General features: G+C 20.0%; 1 protein-coding gene across 1 annotated transcript; it reads right to left on the reverse strand.

Moving 5' to 3' along the window:
* Positions 1-13,881: 13,881 nt before the first annotated feature.
* On the reverse strand, positions 13,882-16,586 carry LOC113219362. Its single transcript, XM_026445982.1, has 7 exons — positions 16,470-16,586; positions 16,225-16,342; positions 15,259-15,334; positions 14,777-14,893; positions 14,519-14,609; positions 14,311-14,453; positions 13,882-14,233 (listed from the first exon to the last, which is right to left on the reverse strand). The coding sequence occupies exons 1-7, from the start codon at positions 16,584-16,586 to the stop codon at positions 13,933-13,935; spliced, it is 963 nt and encodes a 320-aa protein (XP_026301767.1). The 3' UTR covers positions 13,882-13,932.
* Positions 16,587-26,303: the final 9,717 nt, after the last annotated feature.

Genomic DNA, 26,303 nt, shown 5'->3' on the forward strand with positions numbered 1-26,303 from the left:
TTATAATTTATTCATTATATAAAAAAGAAATATATGTCAATATTTCTATGATCAAATGACAAAGTATAATTCTTTCTCTTATTAAAATTAAGATATGTTTTTTTATGTTTTTGCAAAATATGATGTTTTTTCATACTTCAAAGTATAAAAATAATATTTTTTTAATATAATTTTTTACAGCTACAATTTTAAAAGTCATATGTAATAAAGTTAAAAGATATGACATTTAATTTTGTCTTTTTGACTATAAATTTGCAATATAAATCTATTAGAAAAAATTTTTTCTTTTTTTTTTTTAATTTTTCTATATACATTATTTATATTAATAATTAATAATAAATATTACATTAATAATAAATATAATAATGATAATTTAATTAAAGATTTATATTTGTATTCTGGAAAATATATTTTCAAAAAACGAAACAATTTTTGTGAATTTTATAAAAAAATATATCTATACCATATATCTATACTATCAATAAGATAATATTTTATTTTGTACTTTTGAAAAGACATTCAAATATTATATTTATTCATATTTTTTTTTACAAAATATTTTTTTTAAAAGTTTTTTAAAAATCTATAATAATATATTATTAAAATAGTTATTTAGTATATTAAGTAGATAATTATTTAATATATTATATTATTTAAATAGATAATTATTTAATATATTCCGTATTTAGTAAAAATCTCAAAAATGTTACAGAAATCAATATAAAAAACAATTCGTAAATGATTCATTAAATCTTTTATAAACAATATGATTTAATGCAATATGATATATTATAAATAATAATATTACATTCATAAGACATTTTTGAAAAATTGATTCTAAAAAAATGAGAAATCAAACAAAGAAATATGACATATAAATCAATATATTAAAAATATATAAACATGAAATATATTTAAAAAAATATAAGAAAAGGATTAAAAATTAAAATTTTTATTGATTTTTGTGTTTTTTTAAATTGTTTAATACTTTAATATTTTATAAAAATGTTTTATGTTAATATGTCAAAGTTAAAAATATAGAAAATTTAATAATTTTAAAACAATTATTTTAAATAGACAATGATTCAACAAGTTTAATTTCCCAACTAATTTATAAAAATAAAAAAATATGATTTATTTTTCTTTCTATGCTTTTTATTTTGAGTATATATGATAATAGATTAGATTAAGATATATTAATATTAATATACATTAAATTTGATTAAAAAAATACAATAATGTTGATTTTAAAAAAAGATATATTTATAATAAATTTAAATATATTTTTTTTTTTCATGAATTCGATGATGCAGTTTATACAATGCATATAACAATGTATAATGTACTAACAAGAATGATCATTATAATTTAATAAATATTCGTAATAAAAATTGTTTTACATTTTTTTTATTATATTATCTTTTATTATATATATTATATTATATTTTATTATTTTTATTTTTACTTTATTATAATTTTAATATAATGTAACTTTCATTTTAATAGATCAATCATTAAAATTTCAAAATTACAATGATTATACATTTTCGATTAACATAATTGCACATTTTTGAAATAAAGATTTTCAATATTCGTATTTATCTAAATAATTTAATTTTTCTCTCATTTTCTTCAAAATTCATTTTCATGTATTCCTAAACATTTTTCTATTGAACTTGCAATGTGGTTTCTATTGAACTGCAATATTCAATCTTTTTATTTTTTCTATTGTATACAGAATCGACTCTTGGGTTTGGGTTATCTTTTTATAATGTCGAATTATTGTTTTCTTTTCTAAATTATTTTTTTTTTTAGAACTGATTTATCGTATTCAATCTAGTACTTGATTATATTTTTGTTTTTGATATTTAATGATAAATATTTCATCCATGATCTAATTCTCTCTTAAAATTTGTCAAATTCCTTCGAAACAAAATCGATTAATTCAAATTCGAATGCAGAAAGATTTTTTTAGTTAGATTTTTTAATTCATTATATAAATATATATATTTATAAGAAATAAATTTGAATTTGCAAAATTTTTCATAGTTTTTTGAATTCTGTATTTACATTCTCGCATTCACATTAAAAAAAATTCTGTGTGAATTACAAGATATATCCCATATATAATTTCCTATTATTTTAGATAAATAACAACTATTATTCAATTATTTTATCATAATTTTGATCATGAAATTTTTAGTAGATCATTAATAGAAATATAATTTATTCATGATTTACTTGATTATTTATTCAAGAGGAGAAATATTGTGTATAATAATATCCAAACAATTTTTGCCAAAAGATACATAAAATCAATTTATATTATATAATACAAATTATATTTATATAAATATAATACATATAATATAAATTACAGTAAATATATAATTCTAAAATTAACTAATTTACAACTACATTAAAATTTATTTATTAATTATTATTATTATAAATATTATATTATATTATAAATATTATTTATTTATTAATCTACATAAAATAATCACTACATGAATAATCACTATGATAGAATTACAGAAAATTATAGTCCAATATAGTAAAATTGATAAAATGTAAATAGATAGTAAATGAATAATTCTATATTAATTATTAATTTAAAAATTATTAATTTAAAAAATGTTATGAGTGTAGTTTTGGACAAAGCTTTCGATCTTTGCAATTTGTGTATTCTGGACGCATTGCGACATTCACATCTAGCTGTAGAATAGAATTTGGTATATATAGATATTATAGATGTATATTATAGATGTTTATAGATGTTTTAATTATCTCATAGGCCGTTTTAATTGTTGTTATTTTGGCAATTTTATTTCTTCCAGAATTCTGAAATTTGTTTTAATCATTGTAATAGAAAAAGATTATCATTCCTAATAACTATTATTGTACCTCGCCCAAATTTGTCCGCCATTATTGTAATTATTACAATATAATATTTAATTTATTATTATTTCTCTTGTATTTTAATTTTAATTCACGGAATAAAAAAAAATTTCCACACGCTTATCTATCCAACGATAGGACACGTTCAGTTTCTATATATACACGCATTCATTCTTACATAAAACAAAAAATTATGTCTTAATTGGTGCAAGTATTCATTTTGCGATCCTTCAAAAATGTTGTACGTTCTGCTTGATCATTTAGAATCTGTTTAGTTTATTCATTAGATTTTACAAGTTAGGTTCAAGAGGGACACGAGTGCAAGAGTTGAATCATAGATCAAGGAATGATCAGGAGTTAAGAAAGTTAAATGATGAAAAGATGATTACCTTTATCTTACTAAAACAGTATATAGTTTTTCATGAATTAATATGTATTTCCGATTACCTGTTTCAAATGCAATTTCGTCAATTTTGTAGCACTCTGAAACCTTCGAGATGAAATGGAAATGAGAGAAAGGATTATATGGCATATCTACTTATTTATAAGAAATTTTGTTATTCTTGAATTTTTTTTATCGGAGATGAATTTTTTTAAATTCAATTAACTCATTTTATGTCTCAACATTAATTCCATTATCTAATAAATAGAGCATAATCTTCGGTGTAATATATCTTTTTAAATAGTTTAAATGCATTTGTAAAAAGATCAATGACTAATTCATTATGGATTATCTTTGTTGCAAAACATACGAATAAATAGATATATTTTATGTAACAGATATATAGTATTGACTTTAGTACGCATCCTGTCTTTAATTAGATATAAATCTACAACAATGATAGATTGAGTGGTAGATAAATTATCCATTATTTGTTATTATCCATTATCCATTGTGCGTTTTATTTGTTGCGTTAGAAAATGAAAACATCTTCAGCATTTCCGAATGATGTTCTTTACTAGATAGTATATAAATCTTATTATAGTATCCAAAATTTTTTATGCAATGAAAAATCTAATTTAATAATCCGCATATAGCAATCACAAATATTCGTGGACAATAAATAATCTAATTAATTTATATTTTGGATAAATAATAATCGGATATTTTTGTTCAAAATTAATTGGGATATTGTTTATTGTTTTTATTTTAAAAAGTTCAAAAGTATATAAAAATGGATTTAATGCAATGCATTGTTTTTCAGAATTTTAAAATTATTTTTTAAGTTCTGAATTTTTGTTTTAAAATGGATTTATTGTGATTACTATCTCGATCAGTGTTTTACATACATGAATTCATATGTATAGAATTAATGACTAATAAATGTATCGAATCATTCATGAATGGATTTTTCTTAATCTATTTTGTATGTTTCAATAAATTGGAAATAATATGCGTTAAAGTAAGCTATATACATATAAGCGTCGACTATAAAATGAAAATTTTGAAAAAGTTTTATCTTTTTATCTTCAATTATCGGAAACTTATAGCTATATTATTTTTTTTTTGAAAGTTCGCCAATGTAGAAATCTATCCGTAGTCATTGCATGTAATCCTGTAATAGTAAAGTCATGTTAATCCATTCTACTATAGCGTTATTATATGCAATTCTGATGGGAAAAAACTTCTTCAATGTCTGGATAATATTAATAATAGTGAATATATATTAGCAAAATGGTTATGATAGTATTTTTTTGAAAATATGAAAAAATAATTTTAGAAATTTTAAAATGCATTTATTTAAATATTTTATTTTATAGGAAAAACAAAATCAAAATTGTTCAATATTTTTTAAGATAAACTTGAAAATAAAAAAGAAATAATATATAATATATTAATAAAAAAAAATAATAAAGTATAAATAGCAACAAAAATAATTTTACTTAATAAAAATGAATATATTTAGAAGATAATATATTGAAAATAGTATTAAAAATGTTGAAAAGTAAACGGATTGATAAAAAATTTTCTGTTAGTAAAAATAGCAAGTACAATTAGTAGATAACAAATTTTTCTTTAATTGCAGTATATTTTATTACCAATTGTATAATACATATATGTTTCAGTATTTACCACTTCAATATTGATATCACTTTTATCTTTAACACAGTATATTATCATATAAACCGTATATGTGTTTTCTACGTATATTTTCATATTTTTGAATAATTCTTTCCTGAAAGAAGAATAATTCTTTCATAGCATCTGAGTCAGCAAAATCAGAATGTTTAATATTTTTATTTTTTTTTCGTTTTTTTGAGCTATTAATGATTTTCCTTTTCCATATTTCTTTTTTAATGCATAATGAATTCAATTTCTGGATTTTCTATAAAAATGATATATTATTTCTTCTTATCTATTTATATCAGGATCACGAGAATAATAAGAATTAAGAAAAACATAATAAATAAGAAAAAATAAGAATATAATTTTTTCGAAATTCTTTTGCATGATACGCTATTTTTTATTCCTTCATAAGATATTTACATGTCTCGCATCTTTAACATCATTTCTTTATTTATTAAATAATCTGTTAATTGTTATCTGCTTAATAGTTTGTTCTATATGATAAAATATATCAGACTCTGCGAACATTATTAAACTTGATAAAATTTTTACAATAATTTTCTTGTTCCTTATTCATAGTTTTAGTTTTTAGTTGTTGTGCCAGTAAAACTATTTTTGAAATGTGATTTGCGATGGATTCTTTCTTATTCATTTTTATATTTATAAATTGATTCAAAAGTATTTGTACCGATTGATCACTTTTCTTAACGTATATGATACGCAATATTGCCCGCATTTGTGCAACAGTGTGATGTAGAATAGTCTGATAAATGTCTTAATTGATCTAATTCAGGACCTCTCATTAAAAATAGTTTGAGCTTTTTGGATTCTTTTGAATCCATGATAACATCTGTTTCAGGTCTGAAAATCGAATTATCATATACATTTTTAGTTTATTCTCAATTATGTAAATATCTATTTATCGTTTCCATTATAGTTTTATCCATTAAAATAATGAAGATAATACAGTTTTGTTTCTATTTAAGAGTTATTTCTATTTTTTAACACTGAATAATAAAATTTCACAGCAATTCATTTCTTACTATTCTTTCAGTATCAAATTATTCACAATATGATAATAGAAAATATTAGGTCCATAACTTATTAGGAAATAGAATTGATTAATAATAAAGAATATATAGTAGAAAAAAATATATTTAATGAAATAGGAATAAATTATATCATATATATATATATATAATATTATATCATATATATATATATATATATATATATATATATATATATATCGTATCGATACCTTTATTCTTATAAATTACTGTTCTATATTATTATTCTATATACAAAGTTCACTATGTCACATTATATAACATTCAAAAATTCAAAACGAAACTGACTTGAAATAAGGATTGCGTCCAGTGACATTTAATTTATGCAAATATACAATATATTCCACATTGTTGTATATATAAATTCAATATATTGATATAGTTAATGAAATATTTGCAAATATGATATTTTAAAAAATCAATAATATTATTTCGAAATCATATTAACTTTAAGCAACATATTAAATAAGAAAAATTAATATAAATATGATTTTAAAATATTTAATTTTTTGCATTTGAAAATTCTCATTAAGAATTCTCATTTAAAAATTACCATTCGTTTCCACATAATAATTTGAGTGATTTTATTTATCGGTTTCTTTGCATATGGAACATAGTCGGATCGTGCACTTTATATTAGATTTTATTAGATAACAAACAAAAATCAAGATGAATATATATTTTAGAATAAAAACAATGCTAAGAATTATTTTAGAAACATAATATAATATATTTATAATATGTATATTTATAACAATAAAACCATATAATGAGTGAATTTAAAGATTAATTTGATTTTTCAATATTTACAGAGTAACCTGATAATATTCAAAATAAAACATTAGTATAGTAATATAATAATAAGAATATCAGTAGCAAAGATAAATGAAATAATTATTTCAAAAAGATGGAAAATTAGAATAATAAATAGCGACAGTAAAACTGACGATAATGAAAACTCAAGAAAGAATATAGATAAAATAATAGATAAAATAGATAGAAGAATATAGATCTTGTCACAATATTATGTGGAGTTTATAACATTATTCAATTTAATATTAAAATCATTAATATACTAAAATTATATATATATATATATATATATATTACTAATTCTACTTATATATAAATTATATACATTCATTCTTAATATTAACATTAATAAATTTTAATATAAAATATTCTAAATAATAGTAAATAACAGTAGTAAATAACATTAAAATTATAAATGATTAATTCTAAATAATATCAAATAATAAATTATAAATATTAAAAATAGAGATAAAATATTATAAATTATAAATTAAATTATTACATATAATATAAATTCGTTTTGAAATCATTCGATGTTGTTATATTAATTACTTAAAAGAAATTACTCTGGAACAGAAGTTGAAAAAATTTGGTATCAATTGTTTTTGCAATTTTATTAATATATAAATGATAGAGTATTTTTAAAAAACATCGAAAGTGACTAGCTGACATACATAAAAATTTTACTTTTAATTAATTTATGATAGAAGTTGAATAGAACTTTCATAAAGTTGTTTTTTACATAGATAAATTCTAGATAATGTTTGATCACTCGTATGGACATCAGATATTGAATATTATGTGAGATATATATACATAATATTTGATAAATAAATTTTTATTAATTAATTTTATAATTATTACTTACTGTTTTAATGATTGACATTATAAACAATTTACAAAATTAATGAACCAAAGGATTATTATTAAAATAAAAAAAAATTATTAAAGAGCTTAATTATTAAAGAGCTTAGAAATTCTTAGTGATTAAAAATCATGTTCTGAAAAAAATATGATATATATATATATATATATACATAGATGTATATGTTTAATCAATTATTTAAATATAAAGATATTTTTTTAATTAAGTAGTTATTTAAGCAAATTATTAATTTAATTAATTAATTAATTAAAAAGTTTTATAAATTATGTTTTATAAAATGACAAATGAATTTATATATTTTTATCTAACAAAATATCTATTCTAATGGAATTTAATTCTTATCTTTAATAACTTTTTTAAAAAGTTTATGAAATATATATCGTATATTCTTTGCTATTGACAATTTAAAAAAAGTATCTTTTAGAAGAAAAATTACTGGACAGTTAGTTAGTATTTTGTTAATTAAGCTTATGTATACAATATATATACAAAAAAAATAATATTTATGAAACACATTTTTTCTTTCATTTTTTAACACTAAAAAATCATTCTTCAGAATTGTGATATTTTTAATGATTTTCTGAAATATATTATTACAATTATTTTCAGTTATATTTTCTTATTGAATATAATTTTAGTTATGATTATATTTTTATCAAATATAATTTTCAGTTATAATGTTTTTAACTAATATAATTTTTTTTATGTAAAAATATAATTTCTATCTATCAAAAAATTGTTATTTTAATTTATGATATGTGAAATTTTTTTATTAGATAAAATAGTAGCAATTAAATATTTTAAAAAATTTTCCAAAAACAAAAGTTATATTTTCTTGAATAATAATTACATACATTTATTATTATATATTCAAACTTATATAACTATTCTAAGAATTCAATAAAATAAATAAATAAATATTAACAATATTTAAGTTATAATGTTCATAAAATAAGAATATTATATAATAATATATTATAATAATTTTTTATAATAATATATTATAATAATTTCTTTGAATAATTTGTGTCTATAAGATTTATTATTGTGTTATAAGATTGAATATTTTTTTTTTATTTTCTAATAATAAAATTTTCTTAAAATAAATTTTTGTTCAAAAAATATTTCATATTTATAACTTTATATTTAATATTATGCTAATTATTTATTATTTTAATTATAATTTATTATTTTTTTTTAATTTATATTTATATTAAAAATAATATTTTAATTCTCTTAAGTTTAAGTTTTATTATAAGAATCTTTATGAATCATTTAATGGACATTATATTGTCTTTTTTTTTTTGCAATACTTATTAATGTAATTTAGATTATATTAGATAAGATTATATTAGATATTATTAGATTAATAATTAATGCAATAATTATTAATATATATTTAGAAAATAAGAATATAAATAAAAAAAAGCTTTAAGATGATTCTTTAGTTATTTTTCAATTATGTAATATTATCTAATATTATCTAATCATTCTAAGAATTTCTATGAATCAGATATTTATGCGTAATATTTCAAAAATTTTATTTGTACACTACATACAAGTAGTTGAAAGTAGATATTTATTCTTTCGCTATCTCTAGTAATTATTTGAATACAATATGATGTAATTTTGACATTATTAACTTTTTTAGTATTGGCGATAAGTGGAAATTCAATAAATCAATTATCTTTCAGATATAGCAAGTGGTATATTTTTTTAACAATAAATAGATTATTATTTGTGCTAGCAGGTGGTACACAAGTATTGATTGAATTCAACAGTGAAAACCAACCTGCATGGGATCACGCGAACGCCAACAGCTCTACCTCTTCGTGGTCTCTATTACGTAGTCCAACTTACTCCGTGTTGTCTAACGACCGGGGGCAGGGTTTTTCTGAGCCCATGGACAAGATACCTATGTCTGCTTCCCCTCGCAGGAGTGCAAATGGAAATGTACGTTGTACAACATCAAGCGGGCTAAACCGATATATTGTCGGAAGCGACGGTATCGCTCCGGCGATGCACGGCCGACACGAGTTGTATTATATGTATTATATATATGGTATGTATATTTATATGGCAATTAAATCTCTAACAATGTCAGTAAGTGAAATGTCTGTTAATCAGAGTACATTTTATAATTACAAAGAAAATCTATTTGTTAACGATGTTTTCACAACGAAGTATTAATTAGTATTAATTAATTTTCTTAATTTTTAATGAAAAATTGTATTCAATGGAAATCCTCTTCATAGTTTAATGGTAAGAATCGCGAATTCCTAATGGGATACAATATTAAGATTATTCATATTATGATCAACTTGATAGTCCCAAATTTGAGAAAATTCTTCAAATAACTGATATTCTTCAATAATTCTTCAATAAACTATCACACAAAGATTTGATGATAATCAGGAACTAATCAGTATATGTTTGTATAAATTTTCTGGATTACAAGATGATATTGGATGCTGTTGAATTAATTCTATCTGGAATAGCTTCAAAATATCACCGTTTGGCTTCATATTGGATTTTTAAAAACGAACGTTTATAATTAATAATTATACAATTTAAATATATATAATTAATTTAATAATTTAAATATAATTATACTATTTATTTAATATTTTAATAATACTAATGATTGCAATTTTTGAATCACATTATTGTTTTCTAATTTTTAATTTTGATTTCTATAAGATAAACTCGAATTTTCTATCGGTAAAATGCAGATTTTTTTTAACATGGTTCTAATGAAAGTAGATATTTTGATTGACATTAACTGATGAAAGTAGATATTTTGATTGACATTATTCATATCACGCTATTCTTTCCCACATGAATTTTCACAGTGCATAATTAATCGTAGTAGTTTTCATTATTTATGATTATTATATCCAAATACTTTAGTATTTACTTAAGTACAATATCTTCATTTGTTTCGTTATTAGATTTGATGCAGATAGCTGTATTGCCATTATTTCCAGAAATGTTGTCTGAATTAATTGAAATGATTCATTTTGAATGATTTAAATAATTCATTTTGACACTATTGACATCAGGATATGTTGGTTATTTAATCTGCAAATAAAAAATATTTGGGAATCAATAGATTGAGATTTTTAAGATCAGATGAGATAGGATATAATGGTTGAGAATTCATATAAATCTTTTCCTTCAATATTGTGAATAGTTGCACAAAGATGAGTTTCTTTTATTGTCTATAATAGATGTGGCGGTTTCTCGTGATCTATAAAAATATGGTGTATCTATAAAAATATGAATTGCAATCAATATCTTCAGTGATTGCAAAATCATAAATTGATTATTTATTTTTCTAAAAAAATTTGCAGATTCTGTGCAATTCATTTCATATTTATGAAATTTGTTCCATAATTCGAATAAATTTCGCAGTACTGACTACGATGCGAAAGAAATCTATTCAAGTAAAAAAAAAAATTTCGTTATGAGATCCATTATTAACTTAAATTGAATTTCCTTGGTAATTAAGTAAACAAATACAAAATAGACTTTTATTTTATTATGTACTTACTCACGTCTTGATGAGAAAGAATATGGCATATTCAATGCTAAAAGAAATGTGCTATAAAAAAAAACTATTTAAACTCAGATTCTAGCTCGTTTTTAAGTTAATTGTATTTTTGAAGTCTGTCTAGTTATATATATTTATCTTGTATAATGCTCCTAATAATAAGTAATCAATATTGATGATAATATCATTTTGCAATTGATGTGCAACAATTGTTCATGCAATATATAATAAATAATAAAATTTAAATAAATAATATAATTTAGTAATAAAATTTTTTTCTGCAATATAATAAGTTGCAGCTAATTATACATCATATTTCTTCTATTAAGCTCGTCTGAGAAGTTCTTGCTTGTCTATGATATTTAAACATCATAACATACTTAAACGTGTAATTTCTTTTTGCATTCCTATATTTGCAATCGTCTGCGCGAATATAGACGATTTTAATTATCATAAAATAATTCCTTACAAAATCAAAGTCAAGTATATTGAATTGAGATTTGATCAAATTGATAATAAGTAAAGTTTTGCGATTTTTATTGACTTAATTCAGGTAATAAGATTTTAAGCAATTCACGATTATCCATATTAGTTAGTATATATAATTTGAATATTTGTTGAAAGCGACAAATTCTATCTTGTTAATGTAAATTGAAGTTCGTTCCTCGGCAAGCCTTAATGGCATTGGATTGATAGTAGGCTATTCATTGCGATAATATATAATCCCAATAACTATTTCATCAAAGACGTGAATCTTGTAAAGCAAATAGTTGCACTCCTTATGACAGGAGATTAGTAGGTTTTTCTTCGGAGCAGATATTTATTCATAAAGTCTTTTGTATTTTCAATGAATGATTAGCATGAACATTTTTCATCGATTATCCATGTTAGCATAACTATTTATCCAAAAGGCCTTGATGACGAAAGTAATATGCTGATTATATTTTGCCAACATAATATTGTAACTTCAAATGTCCAAGTTAATCATCTTAGGTAATACGATACACGATTTTATATATAATAGGCAAATTATTATGTCTTTTAAGTTAATATATGTATATATTTATACATGTGTCAGAAGCTCATTCAAAAGCATTGTAAAATCCATTTCATCATACTTTCATCGGTAATATATTGTAAAGATTCTAAATCCAATTAATGTTTCTTAAACTCAATATAAATATTCTGAGATACTGATTTGTTTCACGAAAGCATCAATTGCCAAAATGTTTCAATTGATGATTTCACAATGGAATTTATTGAACTGAGAGAAAATCTGTTTCTTCTGAAACAATGATTTTATAATTCGCAAAGTAAATGGATTATTTATATTCAGCTGATCTACAGCCGATTTCCAACGCAAATTGATTGTCCAAGAATTTTTATCAATTTAAAATATTATGATTATGGATCCATCTGCAAGACTTTTAACAATCGACGATTTGTTAAATGCTTATTTTCGCAACTATAGATCGGCTGATCATAAAAAAGTATTTATTTATTCTCTAATTGCGATTGTTTCTTCTACGGTATTCATGCTCGTTAAGAAAACGTGAATAAATATTGCATAATATGGATCTCGCGATTGGATGAATCACACATTATTCAGATTTATAATCTTTTCTCGACGGCAAATTTCCAACAATAACATATGCACATTCATAAAGAATGGAAATATCGTTGCAATGGGAAAAAGAAAAGTTATAATGAAATTTAAAGTCATTACAGACGAATATAAGGCAAATATGGTAGTGCACAATTCTTTTTTCTTTTGGCATTCGCACAAACGAATGAATCATTAGAATGTAGATCAGATGAAGAAAATTTTAAGATTTGAGAACATCATTTTTAAGAATCAGAAGTTTCGTTGCGAAGATTGAATCCTAAGTCCAAAAATGCACAGACTGTGTTAGTCCCAAAAAGTGATACAAAATCGCATTGGAAAACTTATGCAGATTTTTTTCAAAGCAAGAAAATTCGCTTAGAGGAGCTCAATATTTCTTAATAATGAAAGATGACAATCACTGAAGAAGCTTATATTTTATCAAAAACAAATCAGAGACATTACGATGTCTAGAGGATTTTTTTAAAAAAACTAATAAGCATTTAGAAAAAGAAATCAATATATTAATTCATAATTTTTTTAGTTATACTCGTAAAAATATAAATATAATATTTATATAAGTTATATATGTATAATTTAGAAAATGAAATTGATATTGAATTAAATAAATTATAATGTATCATATCATGGAAATTTAATTTAATAACAATTATTTTTTGCAAAAAATATAAAATACTAGTTAATTAATTAAATTATAAGGAAAAGTTATTCAAAATAATGTTATGATTGATGATATATCAAAGTTAAAGTGATTAAACTTACTTCTTCCATAAAATACATAATTAGAAATTTTTCTTTAAAATAAAAAAAAAATAAAATCACAATTATTAAATTAAAAAAAATCACAATTATTCGCTGGAAAAAAATATTGATTATAAATATATATCACATAAAAATTTTATTTTACTATGTTTTAATATTTTATTAACGTTTTCTTTTTTGCTAAAATATGATCAATATCTTGAAACTTGAATAAGAGAAATTTTTTCAAATATTCATTTATAATCAATTATACGATTATTCATCAGTTTTGTCAAATTCAGTTAGTAGAATCAATAGAATAAATGACCATAAAATATGAAAATGCCGTACGTAATATCTGAAATGATTTTGTTTTAATAAACGGCTACATACAATGAGATTATTGTTATTATTAATTATTATTATTTTAATCATTTTCTTTACCGTTGTATATACATCATAAGATGCAACCATCGAACCCAATAATACGAAATTTAAACTTTTCAAATTATTTTGCATGATGAACAATAATAATTTTTGTTCTATTATTGGGAGTTTGTACCATTCTGTGTTGTATCTAGAATTAGTTCAAAACTAATGAATTATTATTATTATATTATTATTAAAATCTTCATATGAATTAAAAATACTCACGCATCTATAAAAATATTAGAACTGTGATTGATTATCTTTTGCGCAAAATGATTGGGAATAAATCCATAAATAGTAATGCAAATTATAAAGAATAGAGATGAAATTAATTCATTTGTATTATTGGATATTATTGATTTAGTAAGCTAAGACAGAAAATAATTAAGATTATCAACTATTGTGACTAATCACTTGTATCATTGATACTTACTTCATACATAGAAATACTAAATTCAATCAAACCAAATAACAATAAAAAGTTATAGGACATTATTATCTTTTCTTGAATCGAGTTGATATAACTTTAACAAAAAGAAAACAATTTCATTAATTGTATGAAATATTAATCTCTGAAAATTTTAATGAAAATAATTATAAAAGGAAATAAATGAAAAATTTAATATTATTATAAAAAATATTATTATGCTTTAGGAAACTTGTGATTATCATTTGATAATAAGATACTAACTTTTTGATTTTTACATGTAAATACACGATTGACATCACTTTTTTGCGGATTATTATATTTCTTTCTGTAAAAGATACTCTTGGTATATTTGCAACAAATGTATGACTTATACGGAAGCTGTAAAAAAACTAAGAGAAATTATATATACAATAGATAAATAAAATAATTGAAATTAAACAAATATTATATAATAACCAAAAATATGAAATAGTATTTAATGATTAATTAAATGTATTTCAATCGAAAAAAAGATGAATTTAAAACAATTCAATGCTTGGTAAAAAATGTTAATTCATAAATATTGAACTAATCAAATTATTTAACTTATATATTATTCTAACTAATATAATATATATATTATGTTAGTATAATATAAATATATATATTATTATAATTAATATAAAAATAATAATGTTTGTGTCGTTTAAAATAAATAATTTATTTTTTAATTTAGTAAGATTTATGTTATTTAATTCTTTTACCTAATAATCTTTAGTAATCCACAAAGATGTTGCATTACAGCCATAGATGTTGTTTCAGTAGCTATAATTCCTAATCCTCCGAAACTGGTAATAAGGTTCAAATACGTACCAAAAATATAGAAAAATTTTTGTTGATCGACGAAAATTACAATTGGAATTGTCCGTGAGCGAGTGTAATTTAAAGGAATCAAAATATCAAGGATATCGTTACCGAATATACTCAAAAAGGATACCAATTGTAGTGGCACGATAATAATATTACGCGTTAACCAGTTGTTATATTTAAAAATATCTACAATAAAATACAAAAGTCATAAATCATAATATTATAATGTTATAAAAAAAATCTTATGTTAATATCTTATATTAAAAATCTTATATATAAAAATATTAAATAAAAAAGTATTATGTCACTTTTCATGCATTTGGTGAAAATATAAATAAAACTATCAATTATTAACAACTATTAATAATTATAAAAATAAATAGTACATTACTTTTTCATAATACATTAGATAAGAATATAACGTTAGATGAGAAAACAATAATGTCTATGAGAATATGTTTTATAAATAAATGTATAATGCGATTAATATGTTGCGAACATTCGATCAATTCTTCATAATTATTACTGTGCAATCGATACAAATCTATTAATTAGTATTAGTATTAGTATTAGATAATTAGTATTTCGTTATTTCTGTTTGAACGATTAATATTATTTCTTGTTTGATTTAATGGATATAATATGTTCGTATAATATCGTTCGTATAATATATTCGTATAATTTAACCGAAATAAAAAATATTTTATATTTTAATATTTATGATATAATAAGAATTTGAATAATACGATAATTTGAATAATACAATAATTTTCTTTTTTATATGAAATTATTATATTATTATATAATCATTATATGAAATTATGAAATGATCACAGAGAAAATGAAAAATTTTCGCTTACTAACGAAACATATTGTTATTCCTTTTGTGGTTTTAGAGTATTCATGAATGATTTGGAGTTCTTCAATATTCTTTAACGAATTCCAATCTTTTTTAATTTCATCTAAAAGAACTTTTACCTATATTTATGAAAAATAGAATCTTAAGATTCTTAAAATAAAAAGTTCAAATGAAAATTTCAATAAAACAATTCCAAATTTTAACAGCAATATAAGTAATATTTATTTATCTTTTTCCTATACTCACATCTTTAATATGAAATAAAAAACTGAAATATTTCATACTGAAAATACATGTACACAAGATATAGGATAATGAAGTCAACATTAGACTCATGTCCACTTTTAACATCATGAATGACATTGTCTAAAATTAAAATAGAATTTTTTTTTTCGAAAAAGTTAAATTAGTATTTTAATTTAAATAAAATAAAGTAGTTAATTTACAATTACATAATTATTAATAATTGTAATAATTAAAAGAAATACCTGTACAAATATCGCAATGCTCATAAGTAAAAAGATGAAAATGTTTAACAATTTCGAATATATTGTTCTTTCGAATGGCCAAAGACCAACGCAAATCATAAGAATTCGATTAATATTATAATATTGACTACCTTCGAAGTCCATTCTTTCATGAAATCATGAAACTGCAGCCAGACAACTGAATGCTATTCCCATAATTTTTTCTATTCTTGAATATTTTCTATATGTCCAACCGTTATGAAAATCAAAAAGTAATAATGTTGATATATCGCGTGACAAGTGATAGACAACGGCTATAATTTAATTATGAGGGTAGGGTCTATTATTTGTAATATCAAAATTGCAAGGGTTTAAGTACAATCTATAGAATTTATTTCAATTCTAAGACAATAATTTTTAATTCTGAGGAAAATAAGAATTTTTTTCTTATGTTTCTATAATTATCGGATATTAATATATGTAGATATATATTTGTTTCTCAATATAGAATGGAAAGAAAAATGTAAGAAATACTTTATTTGCTTTGTGCACTTTAGATTGAAACGTATTATGTGTATCAATTGTTTTATAGTTAAATATTCTGACTAGATAATATTAATAGTAAGTTTTAAATGTGATTTAACATTTTTATTTTTAAGATATTATAATATTTTATGTATTTTTTGCAAACGTTCTTGGAATTATTACTCATTTCTAGTTTATTTTATTGAAATTGTTAATATATGTTAATATATGTAATTAATTTTATAATTACAATTGTAATATAAAGAAGTAAGAATAAGGTAGGATTTTTTAAAATTTACAATACAATACAAACAGTACAATATACTAATATATTTTTAAAGATATTTTTAATTTCCTAGAAATTTTGTCTGGATTAAATAGTAAAATTTTTACTTGATTATTTGTATTTATTTTTAGTTTATATTCATTTTTTTTTACTTGATAATTTATACTCATTTTAATCATTATTAATTAATCATTATTTAGATTTCGATGATATTATGAAAAAAGATTGATTTCCTTTTTATGAAAATTGTTCTGATAAGAATTTTGCATAATAGTATTTAATTGATATTTTTTCTTCGCCATTAAGTTAGTTATTTTCAAATTCGGAATAATTAAACAAAAAATTTAGAATTTGCTTGTAGTTTGGAACACAATTCTCCACAGATATATTTTAAAAATAGAAGAAATAAATTCCATTTATATTTTCGTATCGTTTAATTGATGTGAGAATACATTTGGTGAGTTTGTGAATTACGCGAAGTTTGATCATTCATGTCTGTATATGCATCATGTAATATTTCGATAACAGAATATAATATATGTATATGAATTTTTTTTATATATTTTGATATCTAAAATTTACCATTTAAAGATATCTCACATTTTTATAAATATGTGGTATTTATATATTGAATAATATATATTATTTATATAATATATATTATATAAATTGAAATCTTTATTTAAATACCTTGAAACAAAAAATAGACATCGAAAGATGTTAAAATTTTATATCGAAAATCGATGAAAAATAATTTTTATCATATTTAATTAATTATAATTCATAGATAATCATTTTAGTAAAATTTTAGTAAAACTTTTAGTATGAATATAACTGATATCAATCTATAAACTATATTTTTTTCTTAAATTTTCATTAAAAGTGTCAAAAAAAGTTATCAAAAGTTAAAAAGCTATCAAAAATGATCTTATTATTTTCTTTGCGATTCTAAGTAATTTTTTTTATATCTATTAAAATAATTCTTTCAATTTCTCAAAATAACTTATTATAGATATTATATCTAATTTTAGGAAAATTATCATGTTTTAAATAAGTTAATATTTTTGACTATTTATTAGATTTTTGGATATCTATTTCTTATAAAAATATATATAAACATTGTATAAACATTAGTAATCTAAACATAATTCTTAATAATAATATAGGAGTAATAATCGCTATTCAAATCTATAATTTATGTTCAAATATAATAATTATATTTTAATATTTATACAAAATATGGAAATTGATGGCCAAATTTTGATTAAATTAAAAAAAAAAACTTTTCTATTATTTCTAAGATAAAAAAAGTATTATATAAGTATAAATTTTTCTTTTTTCGAGATAAATATTTTTTTTATTAAAATGGAATCTTTTTAAAAAATTTTTTTTCTGAAACATAAATATTTTTTTCATTAAGAATTTTTTTAGAAATATTTAATATTTACATAAAAGAAAATTACGTAAAAATGACTTGCAATAATACTGTTTTAGATAATGCAATCATCAAAATAATGAATATCAAAGATATTAAAAAATTTGTACTGTATGAATTTTTTCATATTTAATAATTTAATTTTTCAATGTTTCTATGTTAATATTATAATATTATAATATATATTATAATATTATAAACATTAGATAATAGTATTATAAACATTTCCTATAAGTATAGATGCAAAGGATTAAAATAGAAGACATTTAATATTCTGTCAATCCATCTAATTTTTATCAAAATATTATATTATGTGTTATAATATATATATATATATATAATTTCGTAAAAAAATCGTACTATTGAGTTCATTCGAATGCTTGAAATTTTTTTTTTCATTATCATTTTGTTAGATATATTTTTATTTTAATTAACAAATGAAAAATTTTAACTTTAACTTCTATATTTTATGCTGCAACAATTATCAAAAATGTTATTAGTAGTTTTAGGAATTGCATATATAAATTTAACAATTCTCAAATCTTCACACAATAAAATTTAATATTCAAAAGCAAGGAGTTCAATGTAATTGTACAATGTAAGTAACAAATAAAAATGGATGTGTCGTGATGCGTACTGTCAATACAATCTGTTTTTGGCGAGTATTATTGAAATTATTATTTTATAATGACAATTAATATTGAATCTGAATGAGATATTTATATGGAATGATATATGGAATAATATCATATAAACAGATAATATAAATTAAAATTCATAAATATATTTTTTTAATATAATAAAAAATATATTTTGAATATCGAATGAACATGCAAAGAAATCATTACTGAATCTCATGCAATGATGCATGCTAATGATATTAATTTGAACGAATATTTTATTTTTAACTTTTCCGATGCTTTATGCATTTGAAAAATTATAAAATTATAAAATAAAATCATGTCATAATCTAATAAAATAACAGCATATTTAAAGAGTTTGACATGGCATATTGAAATATGATTCTTTATAGTATTTCTGAAACAGGATCATCCTAATGAAACTATGTTATGATTAGTATTGAAGAATTTCTTATTTATTTATGATATATATCATCAAAAATATCAAATATTTTTAAATATATAATTCTATTCCAGATAGTCGAGAATCAAGATTTTCGATTCTTTTGATTTATTTAAATTTATAATTCAATCTCAAAAGAATTGTAAAAATTGAAAATAACATAATGATAAATCAGTGACGATGAAAATACATAAAATGAATGATTCATATATTGTCGCCATCTATGACATACTTTAGAGATATTCAAGTAAACATTATATATAAAATTATCTATATCCATTCAATTATACAGTTTCTACAATGCGAACGGCATAGACATATATTTACACTGAACACGACAATTGCCATATACATAAATCGTATCAAAATCTCATATTGTTTTATTAAAATCAGTTGCATTCCCATTATTAAATTTAGCCCTACTTATTTAAATTATTTAATAATATGATATTTGCATTAAGACAAATTATATTAACTATCAATATATATTATTTTTTGATTTGATTCAATAATAATATTTTATTATTAAATCTGAATTTCTTTTAACATATTTAAAATCTTTTCCATTGAATCGCTAATATATATAATTTTTTAATTGATTAATCACGAAATCTCTTTATGATATCGATTGACTGAAATCTGAAATCCTACTGATAATTAATTTATTTATTTGCATTGCTACAAATGAATAGATGATTGATTCTCCTTTTATAATCGCTTAATGCATATAACAACTTTACATATTGCATTTTAAATATAATACTAAAGAAAAGCGATTTGGGCTATTAAAAATGCAAAAATTTATAGAGCTGAGCAAACAATATAATTCACAGAAAAAAATATAAATATGAAATTCAAGAGCTAAAATAATTGATCAATTGACAGGAAATCTTGTGTCCTTTTAATAATAACAATAGAATATTGCGAGTATAAAGTAGATTATCGAACTAAATTATTAAATTTCCAAACATTTTATATTATTCCAAATATCACTGGATTATTACTAAATTGTATAAAACATGAACATAATATGAATGTGGAAGATACAAGATGACAGAATATAGATTATTAATTGAAATTAAAAACATCGATTTAACAAATTTTCTTGTCATGAAATGAAGTGGACATATTATTCTTTTGTGCTTTTCTTAGGAATATTGTATGGTATTATATTATATAATAAATTAATTATTATTGTGTGAATAATTATAAATTAATTAATTGTAAATGTCATAATTAATGTATCAAAAATAAACTATAAATAATGTTATTATGGAAGAATAAACGTCGGACAGATATAACATTAATAATTTTCAAAGGCACATAATGTTTAATGTCGTATGGTAAAAATTTTGGATTTAAAAAAATGAAATATAATTCGCAATATTGCATAAATGCATAAAATACTTATTTACATATGTAATTATATGTAATTATATGTAATAATTCATATGTATTTCAATAAACTGCGAAAGATGTAATGATCTATCTGATCAATGCATTATACAAAATTGATTCTTCATCGATATTAATTTTTGTGATCCAATATTTATTAAAAAAAATTACACCGAAGTCGCACAAAAATTAAAATTATTTATATGCTTTGTGTTTTGCGATTTATGTAGTGCATATCGAAATAGTATAACTTGATTACAAGTATATTTTTAATCATTATGCAGTGATTTTTTGTGTAATATAATTTATATACAAATTTCTATTTAATAATATAACATAGTAAATGCTATTATAAAAAAAAATTGAAGAAGTTATTGGTCTTTTTCAAGACGCAAAATATTTAAATGTAATTAAGTAGTCATTATTAATCGATTAATTATTAATTGATACTTAATATTCTTTGATTCTTTCATTTTGAAGAGCTATAAAAACAATGGTTCAAATTTATCAAATATTATCAATAGGATAATTAATAGAAAATTATTTTCATATGAAATTTTTTTCATTTTCATTAACAAGATAAAAGCTACTAATTTCCCAATCTTTAATTTCTCCGGTGATCTAAATAATCGCAATATTCAATTATATAGTGCTTTAAAATCGCATAGAGATGATAAAAAGATTTTTTTGGCTACAGATTTAAATTAAATCTTCAGTTCGGAAAACAAGAAAAAACTAGAGAAATATTAGAATTTTTTGAAATGATTTTTAATAAAATAGGACCAATTCCTGCAAAATTTAATTAAAAGATATTTTTGCTGGTAAACTCTGTTAATTCAACATTACTACATTATATGTCTAAAAACAAACTATATTTATAATAATTAGAAAAGATGAATAAAACTGCTGAATAAAAATTCTAAATCTAATACTATGTACTATACAATATTATACAATATATTATCTTAAATAATAAAAAATCTCATAATTAATAAAAATGAACATATAAAATCTATTTATTATATTTTAGATATAAATAAAATATTTTCAAGCTGGAAAATAATTTTGAAGTCTGGAAAAAATTTTAATAATTTTTCGTTTTCGGTTTTATATGTATTGTATAAGTTTCTGTTTATAAAGTTCTATTAATAAATTATAAAATTTATAATTATTAAATTACAATAAAAATAATGAATAACAAACAAAATTAATTAATTCTTTTCACTAGGATAAATTTAATTTCAAGGAAGATGAAAAATTATGGATATAATTGCCATAATAAACAAATTTTCAAATAGGATTTAATAACACTGGATAAAATACTCAAAAATACTTTTAATTGCTTGAAGTAGAGTTTAATTGTAATATTTCTTTAATATTATATTATATTATTTATATTTATAATAAGATTCTTATAATTGTAAATCAAATAGAAAAGACATTGATTCACAAAAAAGATCTTTTATAAGATTTCTTCATAAATTATGAAGAAATAAATAAACTTATAACAATTGATTATCAATGACTACTATCAATAGTTGCATAGCCAGAAATTAATTCTTTTTAAGATTCTGGCTAAAATTCTAATAAAAAATGTTGCTTAAAATTACCTCAGGAATCTCCAATTAATGAATGTTCTCATATTTTTAGGGTATTCTAATAATATATATAATATAATATAAATCAACATTTTGAAAAAGTAAATAAAAAATTAAAATATTGTATTAATGCTCAAAAAAATAGAGAAAAGTTATCTAATAAAATGTAATTTATAAATTAAAAAATAATAAATTAGTAGATTTATGCATAGATAAATGTTTTAAAAATAAAAATATTATATATTTTCAAATTTTTTTTTTCATCTCTTCATTTTTTTAACATAATTCATTTTTTTTATTCTAATGCATACTATATGTATAACGTATAGTTTATAATAAGAAATAATTACAATCCAATTCACATATAAAAATTGTTTATTACATTTAATAATTTATATGCAAACACAAATATAATATTAATTATACATTTTACATTTTATTGTTAATTAGCTATTTTTTTAAATAACGAACATATTAAATAAATTTTCATATAGAAAGTTTCTATTTTGTATTAAACAATTTTATATTAATTATTATTATTCAATATCTTATTAATTATAAGTATAGTTTTTTAAGTGTAGTTGTGATCAAAATACAATGTTAAAAATAATTCATTATTATTCATTATTATTTTTAGTACAAATTTTTTCAGTTTCTTTTATGTTAAATACTTTCTTAATATTTTTATTAATTATATGTAAATACAAAGAATATTTATTTTGTTTTATCATGTTTACTGCATTAATTATAAAAATAGCAATGTCGTGATTATGATTTCATTTTTCAAAACTCAATCATTTATATAAATTTCAAATCTATTTGTCATATTCTGAGCAATGAGATTTTTGTTCATTTTTTTTATTGTTAAAATAAATTTATATAAATATTCTTTACAGATACAGGAATTTTATGGTGAATAGTTCACTCTGGTGCGAGCATCAAATGATCTATAATCAAAAAATAAATGATTATACAATAATATTGACTATTTAAAATATTTATAGATATTAGGCTTATATCAAGAATGATTGATTTTATTATGATTTTTCCACTAACTTAGAATATGCATAAAATTGTTAATATCTTCAGAAATTTATTGAAAATTTTGTTATTGTTGTTATTGTTGTTATTGTTGTTATTGTTGTTATTGTTGTTTTATTATTGCAAAAATTTTATATATGATTTATTTAGAAAAAATTCAAAATTTAAATTTAATCAAAATGACTTGCATGCTTTCATTAAAATCAAAGTTAATATCTGTTTTAATCATTTATAATCTTTAGGATTCGAATTACATTATAATGCTAGTTCAGTGACTATTCTTTTTCAATACAAGAATAAAATTTCATTAAAGTTTCATCCAGTATTTTTCTAAATATACATTAGAAATAGAAAATAAATATCACAATTTTGAATTACTAATGTTAGTTATTGTATTAAGTTAAAACAATTTCATATTTACTTACAAAGTATAATTTTTGAAATAATTATTAATTATAATTCTGATCTGATTTTGAAGGTGACATTAGATAAAAAAACATAAATCTGAGAATTATCAGATGTGTATTATAATAATAATTAAAATTATATAAAAATTATATATGGAAACATCGAACTGATATGCGAATAAAACATATAGATGCCTTAAATTGTAGGACTAATATTCTCATCATTGAAAATAATTCTTTTGAGATACATTTATCATTATCAAAGAATCAAAAAATTAAAAAATTACAAAAATAATTTGAAAAACTGGAATATTTGTAATGCTTTAATATATCACAAAATTGATTAGAATTTATATGATATAATACACACATACATACAGACACACAAAATTATTAAATATTTAAAATATTTTTCTTTTTTGTCTATAAAGTTGAAAATTTTCTGAATAGTATATTTGAAGGCAATATTGTCGTTTGTAACATTACATATTTTTTATTATTGGTTTATTGATCAACATTGCATAAAATATCTATTATTTATAATAATGTTTTAAATTTCTCAAATTATATACTATTAAAACAATTTTTATTAAAAATAATTAATTTAAATGAATTTTTTCATATTTGTTTTAAGCTTATTATTTTAAATAAAATATTTTACATTCAAAAGATTTTAAAAATTTCTTAAATATAGGATAAATATTAAATTGTTACTGATTTATCACAAATAAATGATCAAATTAAATTATAAAAGATTATTATATTTATAATTATCTTTTAAAATAATAAACTTACTGATAAAATTATTATCTGATATTATGTCGAATATATATTGAATAATTTTGTATATAACAAATGTTGAAATTTCTTTCAAATTGTTATTTGATCTGAAAGCGAAATTGCCTCTATGAAAGAATACATTGACGAATATTATTGGAAAATCAGTAGAAATTTAATAATAAAATATATAAATTAAGTGAATGTTTAATATAATATATTAATAATATATGATAGAATAAATTAAATATGAATGTTTAAAAAGAAAAAATAAAGAAAACTTTATAATAAGGTATTTGTTCATCATTAAGTTTGTTTGAGTATCTTTACTATATTTATACTTTACATCTGAAATCAGACTAATATCAGAATTCGCCTGTAAGATGTAAAATTGATACTAATTATAGATATAATAACTAGATATAATATAAGTTTAGATATAATAATTGTTAGTAGAGCGTCAGAAAATAACTTACGATTAAGATCAAGAGAGATTGTGCACAAAAATTTTTGCAATATTGATGAATGAATTGATATTAAATATAATATTGAAAAAATTGTTAATTAAAATTGAAAATTTTTAATGAATTAGACAACAGAAAAAAAGTACTGTTCAATTTATAAAATAATAATAATGAAAATTACATTTAAAAAAAAAGATATAAATAGAATTATTTTATTTAATTCATATGTGAATAAATATACAATATACAATACAACATACAATAGTAATTGATATTGATTTTTTAAAAATTTGATTATTAAAAAGGAAAATCGAAAATCTTAATGATAAATAAAATGCAATTGAATATTGAATAAAGAAGTTTAATGAACGTTAATATTAATTTTTGTTAACAAACATTTTCATATATTGGAAATGGAATTTATTCTATGAACAAAAATAGGAATACATATTAAAATACTAATTGATAGTCCATAGTAAAATATTTTCTTTTTTAATTGATAAAGAAATAATAAATCTGTTTGCATTTGAAACAAATAGATATACAAAGCAAAAATTTAAAAAAATCTAAACAAATTACGACTTGATAAATGGATACTTAAT

Source organism: Apis mellifera, unplaced genomic scaffold (assembly GCF_003254395.2).
Source record: "Apis mellifera strain DH4 unplaced genomic scaffold, Amel_HAv3.1 GroupUN_243, whole genome shotgun sequence".
Lineage (NCBI taxonomy): Eukaryota > Metazoa > Arthropoda > Insecta > Hymenoptera > Apidae > Apis > Apis mellifera.